The 20,472-nt window shown below is 31.9% G+C and overlaps 3 protein-coding genes across 3 annotated transcripts; 1 reads left to right on the top strand and 2 right to left on the bottom strand.

The window, feature by feature from the left end:
• Positions 1-4,352: 4,352 nt before the first annotated feature.
• Positions 4,353-5,209, bottom strand: LOC132271452 (dirigent protein 22-like). The gene has a single exon (XM_059772840.1). The coding sequence runs from the start codon at positions 5,112-5,114 to the stop codon at positions 4,488-4,490; it is 627 nt and encodes a 208-aa protein (XP_059628823.1). The 5' UTR covers positions 5,115-5,209; the 3' UTR covers positions 4,353-4,487.
• Positions 5,210-10,233: 5,024 nt separating this feature from the next.
• Positions 10,234-11,089, bottom strand: LOC132271451 (dirigent protein 22-like). Its single transcript, XM_059772839.1, has one exon. It carries the CDS (start codon positions 10,890-10,892, stop codon positions 10,311-10,313), a length of 582 nt encoding a protein of 193 aa, XP_059628822.1. The 5' UTR covers positions 10,893-11,089; the 3' UTR covers positions 10,234-10,310.
• A 5,842-nt stretch (positions 11,090-16,931) lies between these two features.
• Positions 16,932-19,402, top strand: LOC132270109 (4-coumarate--CoA ligase-like 1). Its single transcript, XM_059771313.1, has 6 exons — positions 16,932-17,333; positions 17,421-18,002; positions 18,090-18,288; positions 18,674-18,819; positions 18,959-19,026; positions 19,147-19,402. The coding sequence occupies exons 1-6, from the start codon at positions 16,932-16,934 to the stop codon at positions 19,400-19,402; spliced, it is 1,653 nt and encodes a 550-aa protein (XP_059627296.1).
• The last annotated feature ends 1,070 nt before the right edge of the window (positions 19,403-20,472 follow it).

Here is a 20,472-nt window from a genome sequence, read left to right as displayed (position 1 = left end):
TTTTTTTTTCACTCTCCTCCTCATTCATGTGTTTTTTATACCAAAATTAAAATTTTTTTTTGGTAAGTAACATCGGTAATAATAATTAGACCATCTCCAATGGCATTTTTGCATGTCAAATCTATATTTTGAGAGGAGTTACAGTGTCAAAATACTATATTTTAGCAACTCTGTTCTAATGGTGCATTTTATCCAAAATGCTATTTTTTGACATAACAACCATTTTTTTTTTTTTTTCCAACTACCAATTTTCAATAACCATTTTTTTTTTTTTTTTTTTGTATTTTATTTAGCTTATTTGCCTGATTAAAAATAAATAAAAAATAATAATTATGAAATCCAATGTAAAAAATAAGAATGTAAATTATATAAAAATAAATGGGTAAACTTGTCATTTATATAACAAGCAAATCCTGTCAAAACATAGGGCAAATCATTTCAGCCTCCCCAATCGCCTCCATCTCTTTTCTCGTTCTTGACTCTAAACTTGCCCTCTCTTTGTCTCTCTGCAACTGCAAACTACAAAATCTACAAAAATCAGAAGCTCTTTCTGCAACTGCTAACTTGTATGTATTTGTTTTAAATTTTTTTTCTAAATCAACTAATCAAGGTCTATAATTTTTTATGATCTTTTAAATATATATATATATATATATATATATACAATATAAAGTAACAAAATTTGCATTGCATTTTGAGGTAATCACTGTAATCTACAATTTATTTCAGTAAAACAAATATATATTTTTTATTTCTTTTTTTATACTGGAAATTTATTTTCGTTCACAACTCTATCCACCCCCCCAGCCGTTCACTTCTATTTTTGAAATAGCAGTAGCTATTTGTGGTGCCACATTTGGCACTAGATTTAGCAAAGTTAAAAATTGGCCGCCCATATAGCACACCATTAAAGTTGTCCACCTGCGATATTTTGAAAATGACAGTTCAAATAGCACACCATTAGAGTTGCTTTAGATATGTATATTTTGAAAAAGTGGTGAAACTTTCCATATTCTTTCACTAACTTTTATCATTTATTTATTTATTTATTTATTTTTATTATTTTTTTTCAACCCATCCGAAGATTCTGAGCGCATAAAACAATTTATAGGAGCATTGGATTCAAGTTCTAATTGTTCTTTTACTTAAGGAAAAAGTACAGCAACACCCCATGAGGTTTGTCAAAAGGACATTCAGGTGAAAGTTACTTGTTTTTGGGACAATGACACCTCATTGAAGAATTTCCATCCAAACAAGACCTTAAATCATATGAAAAGATAAAATTGCCCCTTAATATTAAATTTAGATTTATTACAAAATATCATACTTGTCAAAATGACGCAATTGCCCTTGAAAGTTTAGGGCCACAAATTAACGCCACTTGGCACCAGATTAATAACTCGTGAATTGCAAAATATATATATATATTTTTACCAAAATTTTGTTTCTGTTTTATTTACTTCTATTAATTTACAAAAAAGTATATGGCTTTTTTTTTTTTTTTAACAAAAATTTTGTTCCAGTTTTCTTTACTAAAATGGGGTTTTCTTTACAAAAAACTATTGTAAAGAAAAAATGGAGTTTTCTTTATGTGGTTTTCTATATATTGGGTTTTCTTTATTTTCTTCATAAGAAAATTTTGTTCCTATTTTCTTTACTAATGTGTGGTTATTATTATTTTTTAATCAAAATTTTGTTATATATTTTGAAAAATTGTGGCAGAATGAAATTAATATATATATATATATATATATATATATATATATATATTTAACAAATGTGGTTATCAATTTTGTTATTACCGTAAAAACAGAATGAAAAATAACTAAATAACTAAAATAGCAAATCCAATGTGGGCTATGCAGTGAAGTAACTCCCAGTAACATCAATTAGCTCTTGGAAGACATTATTAAGAGGTTGGATAACCCATCAATAATCTCTAACAATTTTTTTTAAGGCAAAATTAAACAACATTAACAGATATAAGTAGCACCCCTATCCCTTTAAGATTGGTCAAACTTTCTTCTTTTGTAAGAAATTGAAAATTTATTACCAACAAAATAAATATACAATTTTGTTATCAATTTTGTTATTTTGAGAAATTGTGGGAGAATGAAAACAACTAAGTTTTTTTTTTTTTTTTTTTTTTTTTATCAAAAATTTTGTTATTAATTCACACATAAGTACTTTCATCCAATTTATTAATTTGTTTCCGGGATGTATATATATATAGTCTAACCAAAAGGCCTGTGCCCTAGCGGTACAAGGCCCCTACTTCTCAAAAGGAGGTCAAGGGTTCGAACCTCAGTGGAGACAGTATGTGTGAGTACCCAACTAGGAATATATATATATATATATATATATATCGCATTGTCGCTATTTGTTCATAAGGGATAGTTTCGTCCAATTTATTAACTTGTAAAGTTAAAAAGGTTAACTAAATGGTCAAAGGGCAATTTGGTCAATTTTTCATGCCAGTTGGTCTCAAGGGGTGCCTTTATCCACTTTTCAATCTTGAAGGGGTGTCATTGTCTCAAAAATAGGTAACTTTCATTTGAGTGTCCTTTTGGCAAATCTCGAGGGTGTGTACTTTATCCTTTACGTATTTATATTTTAATTTGATTAATTTTTGTTATTATGAAATTGTATATTTTGTTGGGAAAATTTAAAACTTCACCACTTAATTTTGTATATTTTAAAAAATATTAACTTTCTCAAACTAATAGGTTTAACTACTAACTTTTTGAAATTAATTACAAACTATACTAAAACACTATTTATATTTTTTTACGATCCAAAATACCCTTTTAGCAGGTAACTATTGCTATCTGTCTTTCTCAATCTAGATGGAACTCTTATTATTCAATCTCATATCTAGAGAGTTTCATTTCTAAAACGCCTTTATTAGCTTTTAATCCAAAACACCCTTCTGGATTTTTGATCTTTGTGCAAGCCTTCTGTTTAAATGACATCCCCAAATGACCAAAAATTATGCTTCGCATGTTTCACATTCACTACAATGAGAACTATAGAACAATGCAATAGTTTTTTCATACAATAAAAAGATGCACTAAATAACTAGATACAGACTTACATTCCCATAAATATAAAGGTCGATACTCAAAGTTAGTATTGACCTAGGCCATGAAAAAGTTTTCTGATGGAGATGCAGTCTTAATCTTGGATCCTGGGCTAGAAAAAAATCCTGCAAATTGATCTAGAAAAGATTCTTGAACTAGCCTTGCAATGTCGAGCTCCTCACAGACAAAATCAGCCCACCATGAGGAGGTGTGTCGAGGTCCTTCGACAAATTTGTATAAGTTGAGAATCCCAAATCTATCTCAACTTATACACATTTGTATGGAAAAAAAATACAGAAGAATCCATTAAAAATATTACAACTTGATGAATCACTAATACGAAAGAATTCATATGCAGATGGATTTGGGATTGAAGAAAAGAGAATAAGTTGAGAAGACATTTTCAATGATTTTTCAAGTTGAACAACGGCAACCATAAATCATCTCACCTTAATCACCAAAAAGTTGGGACGCATGTCACACATCGCCTATGAAATTTTTTTTTATGATAAAGACATTATCAAAGTATTGTTCTTTTCTAACAACAGTGTATTGTAATTGCGATCAATATATTAAATCTTGGTTTAATACAATAATTTTTGAACTCAATATAATTTTGTTCAGTTACAATTTAGTCGGTTGAAACAGCAATTTTAACACTTCAATGCTATTATTTGAGTGACTTAAAATAATTGTGAGTGACGATTTTCAAAATAAAACATTTATTTTGAAAAGTAATTATTATTATTATTATTATTATTATTTTACCGGATGCAATATGGCTTCAACATCATTATTTCGACCATTGAGTGGGCCCGTCATACATATTGAGAAATCAATTATATACAAGTCACTTGTCTCTTTCTTGGGGCATGATGATCTCCACCAACCACAAAAGAAAAGTGAAAACAACCACCCACGCACTATCAAATTTCAAATTTAAAAATGATCTACTTGATGACAAAATTTTGAAAAGATGACAAATTTTTAAAAGGAGAGTCAATAACAATTGCTTTCTACACACAATGTCCTTCCTTTATACCCATATATATTATATATATATAAGAAATATTTTTTATATTTTTAAAAAAATTATTCATCAATTATTTTGTAAGTCTCACCCCATGAATATAATCTCAACCTAAACTCTTATCAAACATCAAAAATTAAAATTAAAAAAAATATTTTATCTAAAAAAAATATATATTTTTCAAAGAAACAAACGGACTCATAATGTGAAATTTAAATTTATAATCTACTTTAAGACTTACATTTAACAAGAATCATAATGTGTAGTACTTTTTTTTTCTTAAATAGTGTAATAGATATAGAACGTGAGCAACATAATAATTATTGAGATCATTCATCATCAGTGCAAATAACTAAAGCAAAAAGTTAAGCAAAACATCAATAATGCATCACATAAGCATTATACTCAACAGTGGCATCACCGGACTTGGTGTCGAACTTGTGAGTCTTGACTTTAACATAACCACGAGCAAATCGGAAAAGTCCACTTCCTCCGATCACCGGCATTTCTCGAACCTTATTGAACACCGGGTTCCTTCCTAGCACGGTGATCGTGCTCCCATTATACTTGCCTTCAATAAACACGAAGTTCATAGCCATCAATAGACTAACCTCTTGTTGCGAAGCCGAAGTGTAAAACCCTTGAGCCCTACCGATCAATTTCGAGCTCAATTTGGGGCCCTCAGTCAATGCATCATCGATCATGTTCACCATTCCAAAGGCCGTCGACGAGTTGGCAACCGGTTGAACAATGGAAACCGCGGTAGGATTTTTGCCACCGAGGATGTCGTGCCAATAGAAACGAAAGTGGCTGAGTTTTTCTTTTCCTAGACTGATTTTCTCTCCTTCGATGGATTTTACGAAGCCATAATTCTCTCCGGTGGACGGAATTGCGAGGAAGGAAATGAGGGTGGAAATGGTTAGGAGGAGGAAAACTGGGGTTTGAGGAAGTCTAGCCATGAAGAGACTCTGGATGTCACTCCTGATGGAGGGAATAAAGTACATCGGACCATATATGTTGTGTCGGTTTAAGTAGTCTAAATACTGACTTTAAATGTATTGCAAGTCAGGAACTAGAAGAAAAAATGGATATTTTTTTTAGGGGGTTGCACTACTGTTATTATATTACAATTAATTACCAACTTTAATAGTGCAATCTAATTTAATTTAATAGCCAACAACTACAATGATTATACTTGAAACACAAGTGTTGAATGAAGCACTAGTGAATTTGAACACACACACATTGTCACATAGGTGTGAAAATGTGACTGAATTTTAATTATTGTCGTGGGTGGATCTAACTTTAACTTTTAGTAGAAATCAGGACATTAAAGTGGGGCTGTGCTGTCTTAACAGTGTGGACCATGTAACTTTGACATGGACCAATTATGGCAGGGCGTGTTGAGCCGTGAGGGATCTGGATCACACGGTTTTAAGGCATAGTTGGTCCATTTAAAAATTTAATAATTTAAAGTCCAACTTCGACTGATTTGTGTAAATGAAAAAAAGACATTATGTAATTAGTCCAACAGTCATTTCCTATCATTTACTCTTTGAAGTGCCTCAGAAGCAACTATTAGGGGTATTTTTTTTATTTTATGATATTGATATTTAAATTTGGACACATTTTATGTTTGAGACAGTTAATATTAGTTTGAAATAGTTCATAATGTATCAGATTTTTTTGGCCAAAACTCATATCACCAAATTGGTGATATTGTGTGTTTTGGTAATGTACTGGAGGAACTAAAACAAATTTTCAAATTTCTCAAAACAAAATTTTTGTTACCAAATATGGTTTCAATTTCTACCAAAAACATTCCGACAACAAAACGGTTGTTTTGATATTGACCAAAAATATAACGCTTAAAACATATCGCATGCCAAACGGACCCTTAAATGTTAAGATTTCATGATAACTTTTGTGTAATCACCATCTTGGTTATTAGTTATTTGAACACCATTGTTTAGAGTATAATGTTTGAACCATATTGTTTAGGATTTAATGTTTTAAAGTTTATTATCATGTAATATATACAGAAAGTTTTACATATAATATATCGTTTCTCATGTTTTGATCACAAATCACAATGTTTTTTAAAGAAGCAAGTTCAACCTATAGATGTTACACAAATTTGCACGGGACAAAAATTCTCTTTTATGCTTCATTTGATAGGATGGAAGAAAATTGAATAGAAAGGAGAAAAGAAGAGATGAATGAGACATTCTTAGTGAAGAGATTGTGTATTTTTTTCTTTTTGTTGGGTTGCATGGAAGAGAAGAGAACGAAATAATACCTTATTTTATTTGTTAAGAGAGGAGAGGAGTGAAAATGTTAATTATAAGGAAAGTTTTGTAATTTTAAAATATTTGTAATAACATTGCCCTTCTTTCTTCTTGTCTTTCATCCATATTTGGAGGGAAGAGATTGTTTATTTCCCTCTTTTTGTTTAGTTGGATGGAAGAGAAGAGATTGAGATAATACATTAGTTTATTTGTTAGGGGAAAAGAGGAATGAAAATGTTAATCATAAAGAAAGTTTTGTAATTTAAAGACATTTGTAATAGCATTGTCTTTCTTCCTTCTCGTCTTCCATCTATATTTGGAGGGAAAAATTTTTGTGAAGGAGGAAGGGTAACTCATCTATCATCTTTTCTCTTTTCTCCTTGCATCTTTTCTACCAAAAGAAGAAAGTTCGTTTCTTCTTTCTTATTTTTCCCCCACCCCTCTTCCTTATTTCTAACCAAACAGAGCATAAAGTTTTATTATAATCTATAATTTGATATCGTAATATATTTCTTTAGGTTTTTTGAAACCGGAAGTTATATTTTCACCACATTGGCACGTTTTTATGCAAAAAAGGAAATAAATATTACTTTGTATATTGATATTATTTATGAATTTAAGTTTTGTGTATTTAAGTTAATTTTTTAAAGTTGGGGCCAGCTATGGTTCAAAACGTTGGCATATCATCATGTGATTCCCTCCGTGGGAGGGAATTTGGATTTACACAATTTTTTTTAATAAGTATCGCCTCATGCTTTGTCACACTCTTGCTCTCACACTTTGCATGTGTTTTTGCTTTCATTTTCACTCTATGTCAGTCGTGTGACATTAATTTTACTATTTTTACGCTCTTGCTTTCACTTTACGTGACTTAGGTTGTGCCTTTGTCAATAGATATCGTATCCTTCCCAACACAAAAAAATATATATACTTTATTAATTCCGCATGTTATAAAATTCCCCAACTATATATATATATATATTATGTTTGTAAGTGTCGTAGCAAAGTGCTCTTACAATCCTCACGGGGAAATTCGAACCCTCGGGCTTTCACAATGGAAGGAGGGGACTAGTATGCTATAAAATTAAATAGTTAAAATTGATAAATTTGTATCATTATAGCAGTGAAATATCACTATTACAATGATGAGATTTAAAATAATGAAAATGATAAAAGTTTGATTGTTACCATTATTGAGATAGAACACTATTTGGAAGAAAAATAGTCTCAATTTTTGTAAAATTGTGATGTAGAACAATTTTATCAATTTTTTTCTAATTAAGATCGTTCACATCGTTTCAATTCGAGAAGATCCATTCTTCATTGAAACGACCTAATTAATTATTATACACTAACTTTAACTTTTAGCTTCCAATTATAATTCACCATTTTGATCAATACACACGGTATCTCTTGGTTCCGATACCGTTATATATTTACATCAATTTATACTAATATTTGTTTAAATTTATTATACCACAATTATAAATAATATCGCAACTGATATCACGATTGCCAATCATGCCATTCCACTCAGTGACATGGCTTCTCAAACTAAACGTGGTGGTATCAAGTATAGTGGGAGAAGACGTGTAATGAGAGTTTTGATTAACTTAAACAGAACAAGTCACAGAATCAAAGTGGGGTATGTTCTTTTTATTTGTGGACCCCACATTTCCCACCCTCAACAAGAATAACGTGGCTCATTCTTCCGCTGTCCTGTTTTTTCCTTCCTCTTTTTTTTCTTCTCTTCCCTTGTCCATTTATTTAATGCGGTTATCAAGCGACAGTACGCAATTTGTTTTAGTTGAAAGTTGGGTACAATTGGTAGGTAGAGAAACACAAAACAGGAGAGATGAAAATAGCTTTTACAGAGAAAGAAGAAAAGGATTGAGGATACTTTAGGGACCAGTTTGGTTGGAGGTCAATAAAAGGAAAAGAAAAAAAAAAAAAAGTAATGAAGGAAAATAAAATATTATGTTTGGAATGAATTTTTAAAAGAGAAGAAAGGAAACCGACGAATTTAAAATATTATGCATAATGTATTGGCTTTGTTAGCCTTTTAAAATTAGGAGGAATTGGAAGGAAAGAGAATGGAAGGCTAGTATTTTTAATGAAAATTTTGTTAATATCAAATTTATTCATATTTTTATAAGGATAATACTTAACTACTTACTCTTATGTGGTTCAATAATAAAATAACTTATCACATTTAATAATGAAATAATTCACACCTAAAAACACTATATACGTTTATTTAATAGTTGATCCGAGAAAGTAGAGAAATGTGTGGATTATTTTATTATTAAAGTAATGTGTTATTTTGTTATTGAATCACATGGGGATGAGTAGTTTCACCATACTCACCAATGAATAGCTAATCATTGTCCTTTTTTTATAAAAAAAAAAAACCTGTGAAAAAATTTATGATAATAAATTCATTAAAATAGTTTCCTTTTTATTCTATCTCAAAACTTACTATCATTTTATTTCTTTTTCTTTATTAAACAACTAGACATATTAAGTGGTTAATAATATCATCTCATTTCGTTTCATTTATTTTCTCTCTTTACTAATCTTATAATTCCTTTTCTTTCCTACAGTGTCAAACATAGCCTAGATGACATGAACCTTCCAACTCCAATTTTTGTTTTCACCTAAATATCCAATATTAAGAGAAAATTGAAATGTATATATATTTGTTGAATAAAATTTAGGTGACATTATTAGGCTACTAGTTTATGTACTTTGGGATATAATGGTAAAATAAAAATATCAATAATTTTTTTTTTAATCTGTACCAAATAAAACAAGAGATGAACGCTCTCTCTTTCTTCTCTCCATGTGAAATCTCTCCTTTCTCATTAATATTCCCCCATCATACCAAATGGATCATTAAAAAGGGAAAACAATCATCATGGAGTGTTATCAAAGTGAATGTGGCACTCATAATAGAGTACCCCCCCAAAAAAAAAAAAAAAAAAAAACACCAAAAATGAAATCTAACTTTCTATGAGTTGATTTTTTAATGTCTTTTTTTATTATAGTGGTAATGAATGAATTTTCAAATATACTCTTGTACGGTGAGTCAACATATTTTTATTACTTCAATACAAAGAGGGTAAATTAAGAATAAGTTTTCTTCAGTATTCTTGATAATGTGTCTATTATGATTCAAGAAGGTTTAGGTTTAAAAGCGAAGTGGGTGCCTAGAAACGGGAATAGTGTGGCTCATGAGGTGAGCAAGAAAGCACCTCTTAGTTGTAGAGCTGAGGAGGACCTAATTGAATGGGATGTGTGGCCTCTGTGGCTTGTAAGTGCTTTTTCTGACACTTTTTCTATTATAAAAAGGAAAAGAAAGAAATTGTAATGTGTATCTTATAAATGGGAAAATGAAACCTATTGCTAGTGGCACGTACGTTCAACCATTAAAAATTAAAATACTGATTGTACATTTTTGTATGTGTGTCTTGTAACCTTAAGGGAAGGATGAGTGGCTTGAACATTGGCACTCACACCACACCCAGAGTTGTGACCGCCTGAGCCAGGCCAAAAAATATTTAATTGTATTTTTTTGGTATTTGGTTGTCTTAATATATTTACAAAAGGAATTTATTTATCAATTTTCGACAATCTATTTTACACACGACCTTAACTTCAACCTAAATTCTTTTCAAATACCAAGAAATAAAAATAAAATAAAAATAAAAAATATTTTACGTCCAAACAAACATAATCTATGTCTGATTTATATTTATATTCCACTTCTTACAAGACATCCATTTAACAAGTATAATGTTTTTTCTTTTCATTTTTTTTCTTAAATAGATTAATAGATATAGAAGGGTGGCAAATAATTATTAAGATCATTCATCATCAGCAAATAACTAAAGCAAAAAGTTAGGCAAAACATCAATAATGCATGACATAGGCATTATACTCAACAGTGGCATCACCGGACTTGGTGTCGAACTTGTGAGTCTTGACTTTAACATAACCACGAGCAAATCGGAAAAGTCCACTCCCTCCGATCACCGGCATTTCTCGAACCTTATTGAACACCGGGTTCCTTCCTAGCACAGTGATCGTGCTCCCATTATACTTGCCTTCAATAAACACGAAGTTCATAGCCATTAATAGACTAAGCTCTTGTTGTGACGCTGAAGTGTAAAACCCTTGAGCCCTACCGATCAATTTCGAGCTCAATTTGGGGCCCTCGGTCAATGCATCATCGATCACGTTCACCACTCCAAAGGCCGTCGACGAGTTGGCAACCGGTTGAACAATGGAAACTGCTGTAGGATTTTTGCCACCAAGGATGTCGTGCCAATAGAAACGAAAGTGGCTTAGTTTTTCTTTACCTAGACTGATTTTCTCTCCGTTGATGGATTTTACGAAGCCATAATTCTCTCCGGTGGACGGAATTGCGAGGAAGGAAATGAGGGTGGAAATGGTTAGGAGGAGGAAAACTGGGCTTTGAGGAAGTCTAGCCATGGAGACTCTGTATGTCACTCTTGATGGAGGTCGGACTATATATGTTGTCTCAATTTGAGTCTAATACTGACTTTACATGTATTGCAAGTCAGGAACTAGAAGAAAAAATTGTTTTTTTTTTTTTTAAGGGGTTACACTATTGTTATTATATTACAATTACCAACTTTAACATTGCAATTTAATTTAATTTAATAGCCAACAACTACAAAGATTATACTTGAAACACTAGTGTTGAATGAAGCACCAGTGAATTTGAATATATATATATATATATATACACACACACAGGTGTGAAAATGTGACTGAATTCTAATTATTGTACTGGCTGGACCTAACTTTAACTTCTAATATAAATCAGGACATTATAGTGGGGTTGTGCTGTCTTAACAGTGGACCCCGTAACTTTGACATGGAGCAATATCACACGGTTTTGAGGCACAGTTGGTCCACTTTAAAATTTTATAATATAACAATTTCAACTTATTTATGCGAATAGAAAAAGACATGACATTATGAAATTAGTCTGACCTTCAAATTCTCTATTTTTACTCTTTGAAATGTTTCAGAAACAACTATTAAACGTTAAGATTTCATGATAATTTATCCATCTTGGTATTTAGGGCTTAATATTTGAACACCATTGTTTAAGGTTTAATGTTTGAACCATATTGTTTATTTGGGTTTAATGTTTTAAAATTTATTATCATGTACTATGTACTGAAAGTTTTATATATAAGTGTCACTCTCGTGCTTTGCCACACTCTTGCTCCCATCTTAGACACGTGCTTTTGATTCCATTTTTGCTCTATGTGAGTAGTGTGACATTAATTTTACTATTTTAACAGTCTTATTTTTACTTTATGTGACTTAGATTGTGTCTTTGTCAATATATTGTGTGTAAGTGTCATAGCAAATATCTCTTACAATATTCATGGACAGATTCGAACCTTCTACCTTTTACCCTTTACTATGAAAGGAGAGAAAATACGAAATGGCTATAAAATTAATGAGTTAAAATTGATAAATTTTTATCATTATAGAAGTGAAATATCACTATTACAATGATGAGATTTAAAATAATGAAAATGATAAAAGTTTGATTGTTACCATTATTGAGATGAAAAGTAGTCTTAGTTGTTTTGTAACATTGAGATATAGAACAATTTTATCGACTTTTTTTGGATTAAAATTGTTCACATCGTTTCATCACAAGAAGACCTATTTTTCATTGAAACGACCCAATTAATTATTGTACGCTAGCTTCAGTTTTTAGTTTTTACTTGAGATTCGCCGTATCAGTCAATATGCACCGTATCACTCAGTTCGTAACTATTTTTCAAAGGTCCAATACCATTATATACTTCTATTAACTGATCGATGTCGCGACTGCGATCGATCGGTGACATTGCTTCTCAAAATAAATGTGGCGGCATCCATCAAGGATTAGGATCCTCTGAGTTTAAAATTTTTCTATATTATCTTACGTTGAATTGTTATGATTTTAACATGTGTCATTTCACTTAAATTTAACTAAGGCTGACAACGCTCTATATAATTTAGTGATAAAAAAGGCTTCAAATTGCATTTGATTCCGACTAAATGTAAGTTATTCAATCTAAACTGAGAATTAAGATTTAAACTCACCAATGATCATCACAAATTTGCAATCGTTACCATCAATTCTGCACCAATTTGAATTTATTTCAAATTCGTATCACTCTTTTCGTAATTATTTTTCAAAAGTCCAATACCATTATATACTTCTATAAACTGATTGATTTATTGATATTCATCCAAATTTATTATACCGCAATCACAAACAATACTGTAATTGATGTCGCGTCTATGAACCATCCGTGACATTGCTGCTCAAAATAAATGTGGTGGTATCCATCAAGGATGGTGGGAGAAAAGGTTTAACTTAAACAGAAAAGTCACAGAATCAAAGTGGGGTATGCTCTTTTTATTTGCGGACCCCACATGTCTCACACTCAACAAGAATAACGTCGCCTCCATTATCCCCCTGCCCTGTATTTTCCTTCCTCTATTTTCCTCTTCGTTTGCCCATTGTTCAATGTGGTTATCAAGTGACTGTACACATTTTGTTTTAGTTAAAAGAATTGGTAGGTATAGAAACACAAAACACAGTGAAAGAAGAAAAGGATGGAGGATACTTTAGGGCCCAGTTTGGTTAGAAGGCAATAAAAGGAAAAGGAAAAGGAAAAGAGAAATAAATTAAAAAAAAAGTAATGAAGAAAAATAAAATATTATGTTTGGAATGAATTTTTAAATTAGAAGAAAGGAAACCAAAGTATTTGGAAATTGGAAGAATACAAATTATGTATGATGTGTTGATTTTGTTAACCTTTTAAAATTAGGAGGAATTGGAAGGAAATTTTGTTAATATCAATTTTGTCTATATTTTTATTAAAGACAAAATTTATGAAAAATAGTATGATAATAAATTCATTAAAATAATTTTTTTCTCTATTCTATTCCCAAACATGATTACTACTATTTCATTTCTTTTTTTTTTTTTTTTTCTTTTTTAATCAACTAGACATGTTAATAATATCATTTTCTTTCATTTCATTTTTTTTTTTTTTCTCTCGTGACTAATCTTATTATTTCTTTTCTTTTCTTTCCTTTCTTTTCTACTGCGTCAAACATAGCCTAGCCTAGATGATATGAACCTTCCAACTCTTTATTTTGTTTTCACCTAAATATCCAATATTAAGAGAAAAATGAAAATATATATATTTGTTGAATAAAATTTAGGTGACATTATTAGGCTTATTTAAAGTGTACTAGTGCACTTTAGGATATAATGATAAAATAAAAATATCAATAAATTTTATTTTTTTATTTTTTTATCTGTACGACTCAATCAAATAAAACGAGAGACTCTCTCTCTCTCTCTCTCTGAAATCTCTCTTTCTTTCTATTACCCCCATCAAACCAAATGGATCATTAAAAAGGGAAAAAAATTATCATGGAGTGTTATCGAAGTGAATGTGTGCTCATAATAGACTTGTCCTAAAAAATCGAAAAAAACCAAAAATGACCCCGTGAAGTTACCCTTGTTCCCTCTCTCAGCATGTTCGAATTACTCCCTCTCTCTCACAAAAATATCCCTTTTGAAAAATCTTATATTTTAAGAGTTTAAGTTTTTAATGTCATTTTTCATTATAGTGGTAGGGAATAAATTTTCAAATATACTCTTCTTCTATGATGAATCAACATGCTTTTATAACTTCAAGATAAAGAGGATAAATTAGGAATATTAAAAAAATAATGTTATGCCAAACGCAACGAACTCAAGATAAAATCAAGAATCACGACAAAAAAGTAAACACACCACACAAAGAATATAAATATTTATACATGGTTCGGCAACTGAATACTTCCACGATTGAGATTCGGCGAAAGTCATCACTATGTGTAAAATTGGAGATTACAAATTTTCAGTCCCTTACTCTATTTCTGTAAGAATTTCGAAATATCTCTCTTACACTACTCCAAATCTTAAGCACCCTTATATATCGGGTTATAAAATATTAATTAGAGTTCACAACCCATGAACAAAAAACGGGTCAAAATTTTTGGTGAGTTTAAGCCCACACAAAGCTCATCCAATGGGTGGTCGGGTCAAAGCGCGACCTAACACTAAATTCGAGCCACAATATTATAAACAGTATATTGGATTCTGAATTGGGACATCAAAAAATAAAAATGTAGACATTTTTTTATGGGACGAGGGAGTATTAAGTTTTCTTTTGTATTCTTGATGATGTGTCTATTACGATTCAAGAAGATTTATATTTTAAAGTGAGTTGGGTGCCTAGAAATGGGAATATTGGTGTCATGAGGTGAGCAAGAAACCTCTTCTTAGTGTAGAGCTGAGGAGGACCTAATTGAATGGGATGTGTGGCCTCTATGGCTTGTAAGTGCTTTCTCTGAGTATTTTTCCATTTCTGATACATAAAAAGGAAAAGAAAAAACTATACTTTATATCACTAAATAAAAAATTGTAATGTGTATCTTATAAATGGGAAAATGACACCTATTGCTAGTGGTACGCAAATATAACCATTAAAAATTAAAATATGGGTTGTACATTTTTGCAAGTGTCTTGTAGTCCAAGAAAAAGATGGGTGGCTCGAACATTGACACTCACACCTGACGCCACACCATGAGGTGTGACCGTGTGAGCCGGGTAAAAAATAATAATAATAATTTTGCATTTTTTTGGAACACATCCCTTCTTTCGCATTCCAAATGAGTCGGGCTGGGTTTGCATGAGATTTTAAAGTCCATGCCTGAGCATGTTAGGTTTGAATCAGTCCGCTAGTTGAATAAGGCCCAGCTCACTGTTCGAATCGGAATTTGACTGTTGGGCTTAATTTTAGGTATAATTGGGTGTTGATTCGAACTTCTCTTTTTCTTCTTTTGTTAATCTTACCAAATAACACAGGCCCATTTTGCACTCAGTATATATGATGATCCTTAACTCTCAATTTTGGAAGAAAGAGGAACTTAATTAGGTGTAAAATGGGACAAACAAATATATAAACATATTTATATTTATATTTATTATTTTTTAATTTATAAACTATTAACTACACAAACACATATATGGATATATTAATACTTATAATAACAGCTCAATACATTTTTTTTAAAAATCATTTGAACATGAATTAAAGAATCTTATATTCTCACTCCACTCCATTTAAGTCATAACTTTCATTCTATGTTTATCAAGCATTCCTAGAGTAATGAATTTTTTTTTCTTTTCTTGTTTGGGCCAAGAACTCTCACAATGCTCTTCGGAGATTGAAAACCTCTATCTTACATTTTAAAAGTAAAGAAGATTCCACTAAACCATAACCCGTAATTAAAGAAATGATTTAATCTGCATTATTTGTACAAAGTACTTGTCCCTACACTTTACTCATTCTTTTTCCTTTTTTTCTTTTCATTCTTTTTCCTTTTTTCTTTTGGTAACCATGTTATTATGCTTCACATTCAACTATGATTGATGTAATTTCTAATAGACAACATATTAGGTCCATATCAAGGCTGACCATCACAACTAAAAGCAATTATGACAACAAACAATACTGCACTTCATAACATTATATTTCCATGACTAAATATAAGTAAGGGTAGAGTGAAAAAAAAAAAAAAAACACACACACACACACACACAACAACAACACATTACATTTCCAACTTAACAAATAAGGATATTTTGTCAATTTAAAGACTGAAATACTTAAAATACCTCTAACATAAAATATAAATAAATAAATAAATAAAACACTGATTTCAGTTTTTAATGGTATATAAGGGTATTTTGGGATTTTCTTACAAAAAAATTGGTCAAAATTAACCGGCAATAGGGGCAATTTTGCACACAATTTCAAATGGTAGGATTTGTACGTACATACTACATAACGAGTAGTATAAGGGTGTTTTTGGCAAATTTTTTATATAACTGAGAGTTTATTTAAGGGTATTTTGGAGTTTTTATAAATAAAAAAAATTTGACAAAATTGACTGGCAACAGATATTAGGAAGCAATTTGCACACTAAATAACAGGATTTTTTTGCACATTTTTTTTTTTTTTAATTTAATTTTATATTGCGTAACTAGGTTGTGATCATCAACTGAAAGTCACACCAGGTTCAAACAGTACTACTCATACATCAGAAGAAATGTTCAGGTTCACATGAAATTGACTAAAACCTCCGATCAACTCATCTTTGTCTAGTTGTTTGAATACAGAAAATTTCCAAACTCATTTCCAAATCTGAGCAACTAAAAAGCTTGTTACAGGAAAAAATACAGATAGCCCTGTTACTCCAACATGACTCAACAAATTCTCACCTATAAAAACCCCATGACAATCTCACCTCTGTCAATCTCCTAATAACACACACAAATCATGATTGTCAATCCACATTTACCCATCTCCTATAAAGCAACACAATTGAATTAATTAAAGCCTCAGCACTGCAGTCACATTCTCAACCATGGCACAAAATGAAGAAGAACATATTTTCCGCAGCCTCTATCCGCCGGTGGCAGTGTCAGACATGACACTGCCGGATTTCGTGCTTCAGGATGCTGAATTGTACGCCAACAAGGTGGCGTTCGTGGATCTTGTCACCGGAAAGGAGTACACGTATGGCCAAGTGGTCAGAGACATAAGAAGGTTTGCCAAGGCCTTGAGGTCACTTGGCCTCAGGAAGGGTAATGTGGTGGTGGTTGTGCTCCCAAATGTCGCGGAGTATGCCATTGTTGCTCTGGGAATCATGGCTGCTGGTGGCGTGTTCTCGGGTGCCAATCCTTCAGCCCATTCATTGGAAATCAAGAAGCAAGTGGAGGCTGCTGATGCCATGCTAATTGTCACCAATGGTGCAACCTATAAGAAGGTAAATACTAAATAATGTTCATTTTGATTCAAACAACCAATCATATGATGTTACTAGTAAGTTCATATCTAAGCAATGCTTATGTAGGTGAAAGATTTGGAGTGTCCTGTCACAGTACTAGGTGAGGAACGTGTAGAGGGCACCATTTGTTGGGACGAATTGCTTGAGGCAGCAGACCGCGCCAGCAATGATATCATCAAGGAAGTTGTCCGCCAGACTGACCTATGCGCGCTGCCATTCTCATCCGGCACTACTGGCGTGTCAAAGGGCGTAATGCTAACTCATCGCAACCTGGTGGCTAATCTGTGCTCCACACTCTTCAGTGTAGGACCGGAACTGGTGGGACAGATCACCATACTAGGACTAATGCCATTCTTCCATATATATGGAATGACTGGGATATGTTGTGCCACAATGAAGAACAAGGGGAAAGTGGTAGTGATGGGGAGGTATGAACTCGAGGCCTTTCTGAATGCATTGATCACTCATGAGATCACGTTTGCACCTATCGTGCCACCAATCATTCAGGCTCTCGTTAAGAACCCTGTGGTGGATGAATTTGATCTCACTAGGCTTAAGCTTAGGGCTGTCATGTCAGCAGCAGCTCCCCTTGCACCTGAGATCCTTAGCGCGTTTGAGAAGAAGTTCCCCGGTGTTGAGGTCCAAGAGGTGAGCACTTATTTTTGTGTAGAGATAGCATAAAGAATGCAATAATATGAAGCACATTGTAATAATTTGTGTTACTATATACTCTAGGCATATGGCATGACAGAGCACAGCTGCATTACGCTTAGCCACGGGGATCCAAATAAGGGACATCGAATTTCAAAGAAAAACTCAGTTGGATTCGTCCTGCCTAATATGGAAGTGAAGTTCGTTGATCCAAACACCGGTCAATCTCTCCCCAAGAACACTCATGGCGAAATCTGTGTTAGAAGCCAATGTGTGATGCAAGGTATCTATCTATAGGATATATAGTACTATTTGCAGCCATTTCAGTATTCGAAAAGTAGACAATTTAGCATTTTCTCTGCTAGTACAATGACCTTAAAAGGTTTGCAACAATACATACTATTTGCAACCATTTGAAAAAAAGTAGATAATTTAGCATTTCTCTGCTTTTACAATGACCTTAAAAAAGTTTGTAACAATATATACTATTTGCAGCCATTTGAAAAGTAAATAATTTAGTAATTTCTCTGCCATTACAATGACTTCAAATGGTTTGCAACAATATATAATATTTGCAGCCACTCAAAAAGTAGGTAATTTAGTATTATCTCTGCTATTATAATGACCTGAAAAGGCTTGCAACAATGCCTTGATGTCACAATTAACAGGTTACTTCAAGAATGAGGTTGAGACTGCCCAGACCATTGACAAAAATGGATGGCTTCATACTGGTGATATCGGGTACATTGATGATGATGGAGATGTCTTTATCGTGGATCGAATTAAAGAACTAATCAAGTACAAAGGTTTCCAGGTAAGATTGATATCTGCAACATCACTAAAATTTGGCTAATTAATCTGATATAGATATAAAATTAGCCTAACATCATGAAAAAAAAATAATAATAAAAAATAAAATAAAAAATAAAAAATTTAACCACTTTAATGCTCAGGTTGCGCCTGCTGAATTAGAGGGCATCCTTCTAACTCATTCCTCTGTTGAAGATGCTGCTGTTGTGGGGTAAATACCATCATCAAGTTCGACGTTGTTATGTCGTTTTAGTTGTCTAAATGAATTCATCAAGAGTTGGAATTGAAAACTGATTTTGTGTGTGTGTGTGAAATTGTTTTGCATTTGCAGATTGCCTGATGAAGAAGCTGGAGAGATACCAGCAGGATGTGTAGTGATGAACTCAAATGCGAAGGAAAGTGAAGAGGAGATCATGAACTACGTTGCCTCTAATGTGGCAAACTACAAGAGAGTGAGGGTGCTTCAATTTGTGGATAAAATCCCGACATCGCCTTCAGGAAAAATCATGAGAAGGCTTCTGAAAGAAGAGTTGATAAGAAGGATGAAGAACAACCCCAAATCTGTGGCAACATTGAAATCAAATTAACCCAAAGTTACACTTTTTAGGACTTGATCAATAAAGGGGCTCTATTGAAGCTACATTAAGAATACTGCAATAGTTGAGCTGTGAAGTCCTTAATTTCTTCTCTTTTGTCTTCATATTTAGTCTTTTGTACTGGTTAATAGTGAAAACATCCTCATTATAATTCTTTCCTCTCTCAAATATTTTTCTTAGTTACTTTGTTGATTTAAATTTTTGGCTAAATTTTTTTTGGTGCATTTGAGAAGTGGTAAGAATATAGACTCAAAAAATAGCATCTAAATGACATGCCTAATTATTTTTTATATAAACAAATTGTTCTGCAAATCAACATCAGACAAAAAGAATAATGCTTTATGCTCCGATTTGGTAGGAAGAAAAAAAATTGGATAGAAAGCAGAAAAGAAGACACCAACGAGATGAAACGGAGGTGCCCCTCCAAATTTTTAAAAAATATTTATTACTACATGGCCCAAGAAAACTAAATGTAGCTAAGTCCATACTTGGACCCCAAAATAAAATTATTTATTGGGCCTTTGGCAACTTTAAACCCAAGATTAATAAAAAATATTTTTAAGCCCAAATACACACACACATATATATATACACACACACGCACACATGGACACTTGGACTTTACTTTTATCTTACAAAAAATGAAACAATAGCAAAGGTTACTCATAGATTTCTCGTCATCTCCATTGATTCTTATTCATGGTTGTCCGTGTAGCAACATAAAAGAGTATAAATGTTAACTTAAGGGTTAACATATAAACCATATATTGTATTTATTTGTCATTATGTATATGTACATGTGTATTCAATATAAATGATATTGTATGTAAATTAGTATATAAGAGTATTGAAAAATAAAAAATTAGGGTTTTGATTTTAAGTATCCTGATTGATTTGAATCAATAGTGTCTCTTTAGTAAATGGATTTATCCTAATTATGTAGCTTGAATTATTGTAGATTCGATTAATATATTTGATTAATGGGTTTGCTGTGATTTTAAAGCCTTACGTAGTTTGTATTCATCTGTTTTTTAATTAATGTATTCATTTTAATTGATAAA

Source organism: Cornus florida, unplaced genomic scaffold (assembly GCF_030987335.1).
Source record: "Cornus florida cultivar Cherokee Brave unplaced genomic scaffold, ASM3098733v1 CherokeeBrave_3.0.0_Hap2_Chr08, whole genome shotgun sequence".
Lineage (NCBI taxonomy): Eukaryota > Viridiplantae > Streptophyta > Magnoliopsida > Cornales > Cornaceae > Cornus > Cornus florida.
Note: the sequence above shows the minus strand (reverse complement) of the source record. Positions and strands in the feature narration are given on the sequence as shown.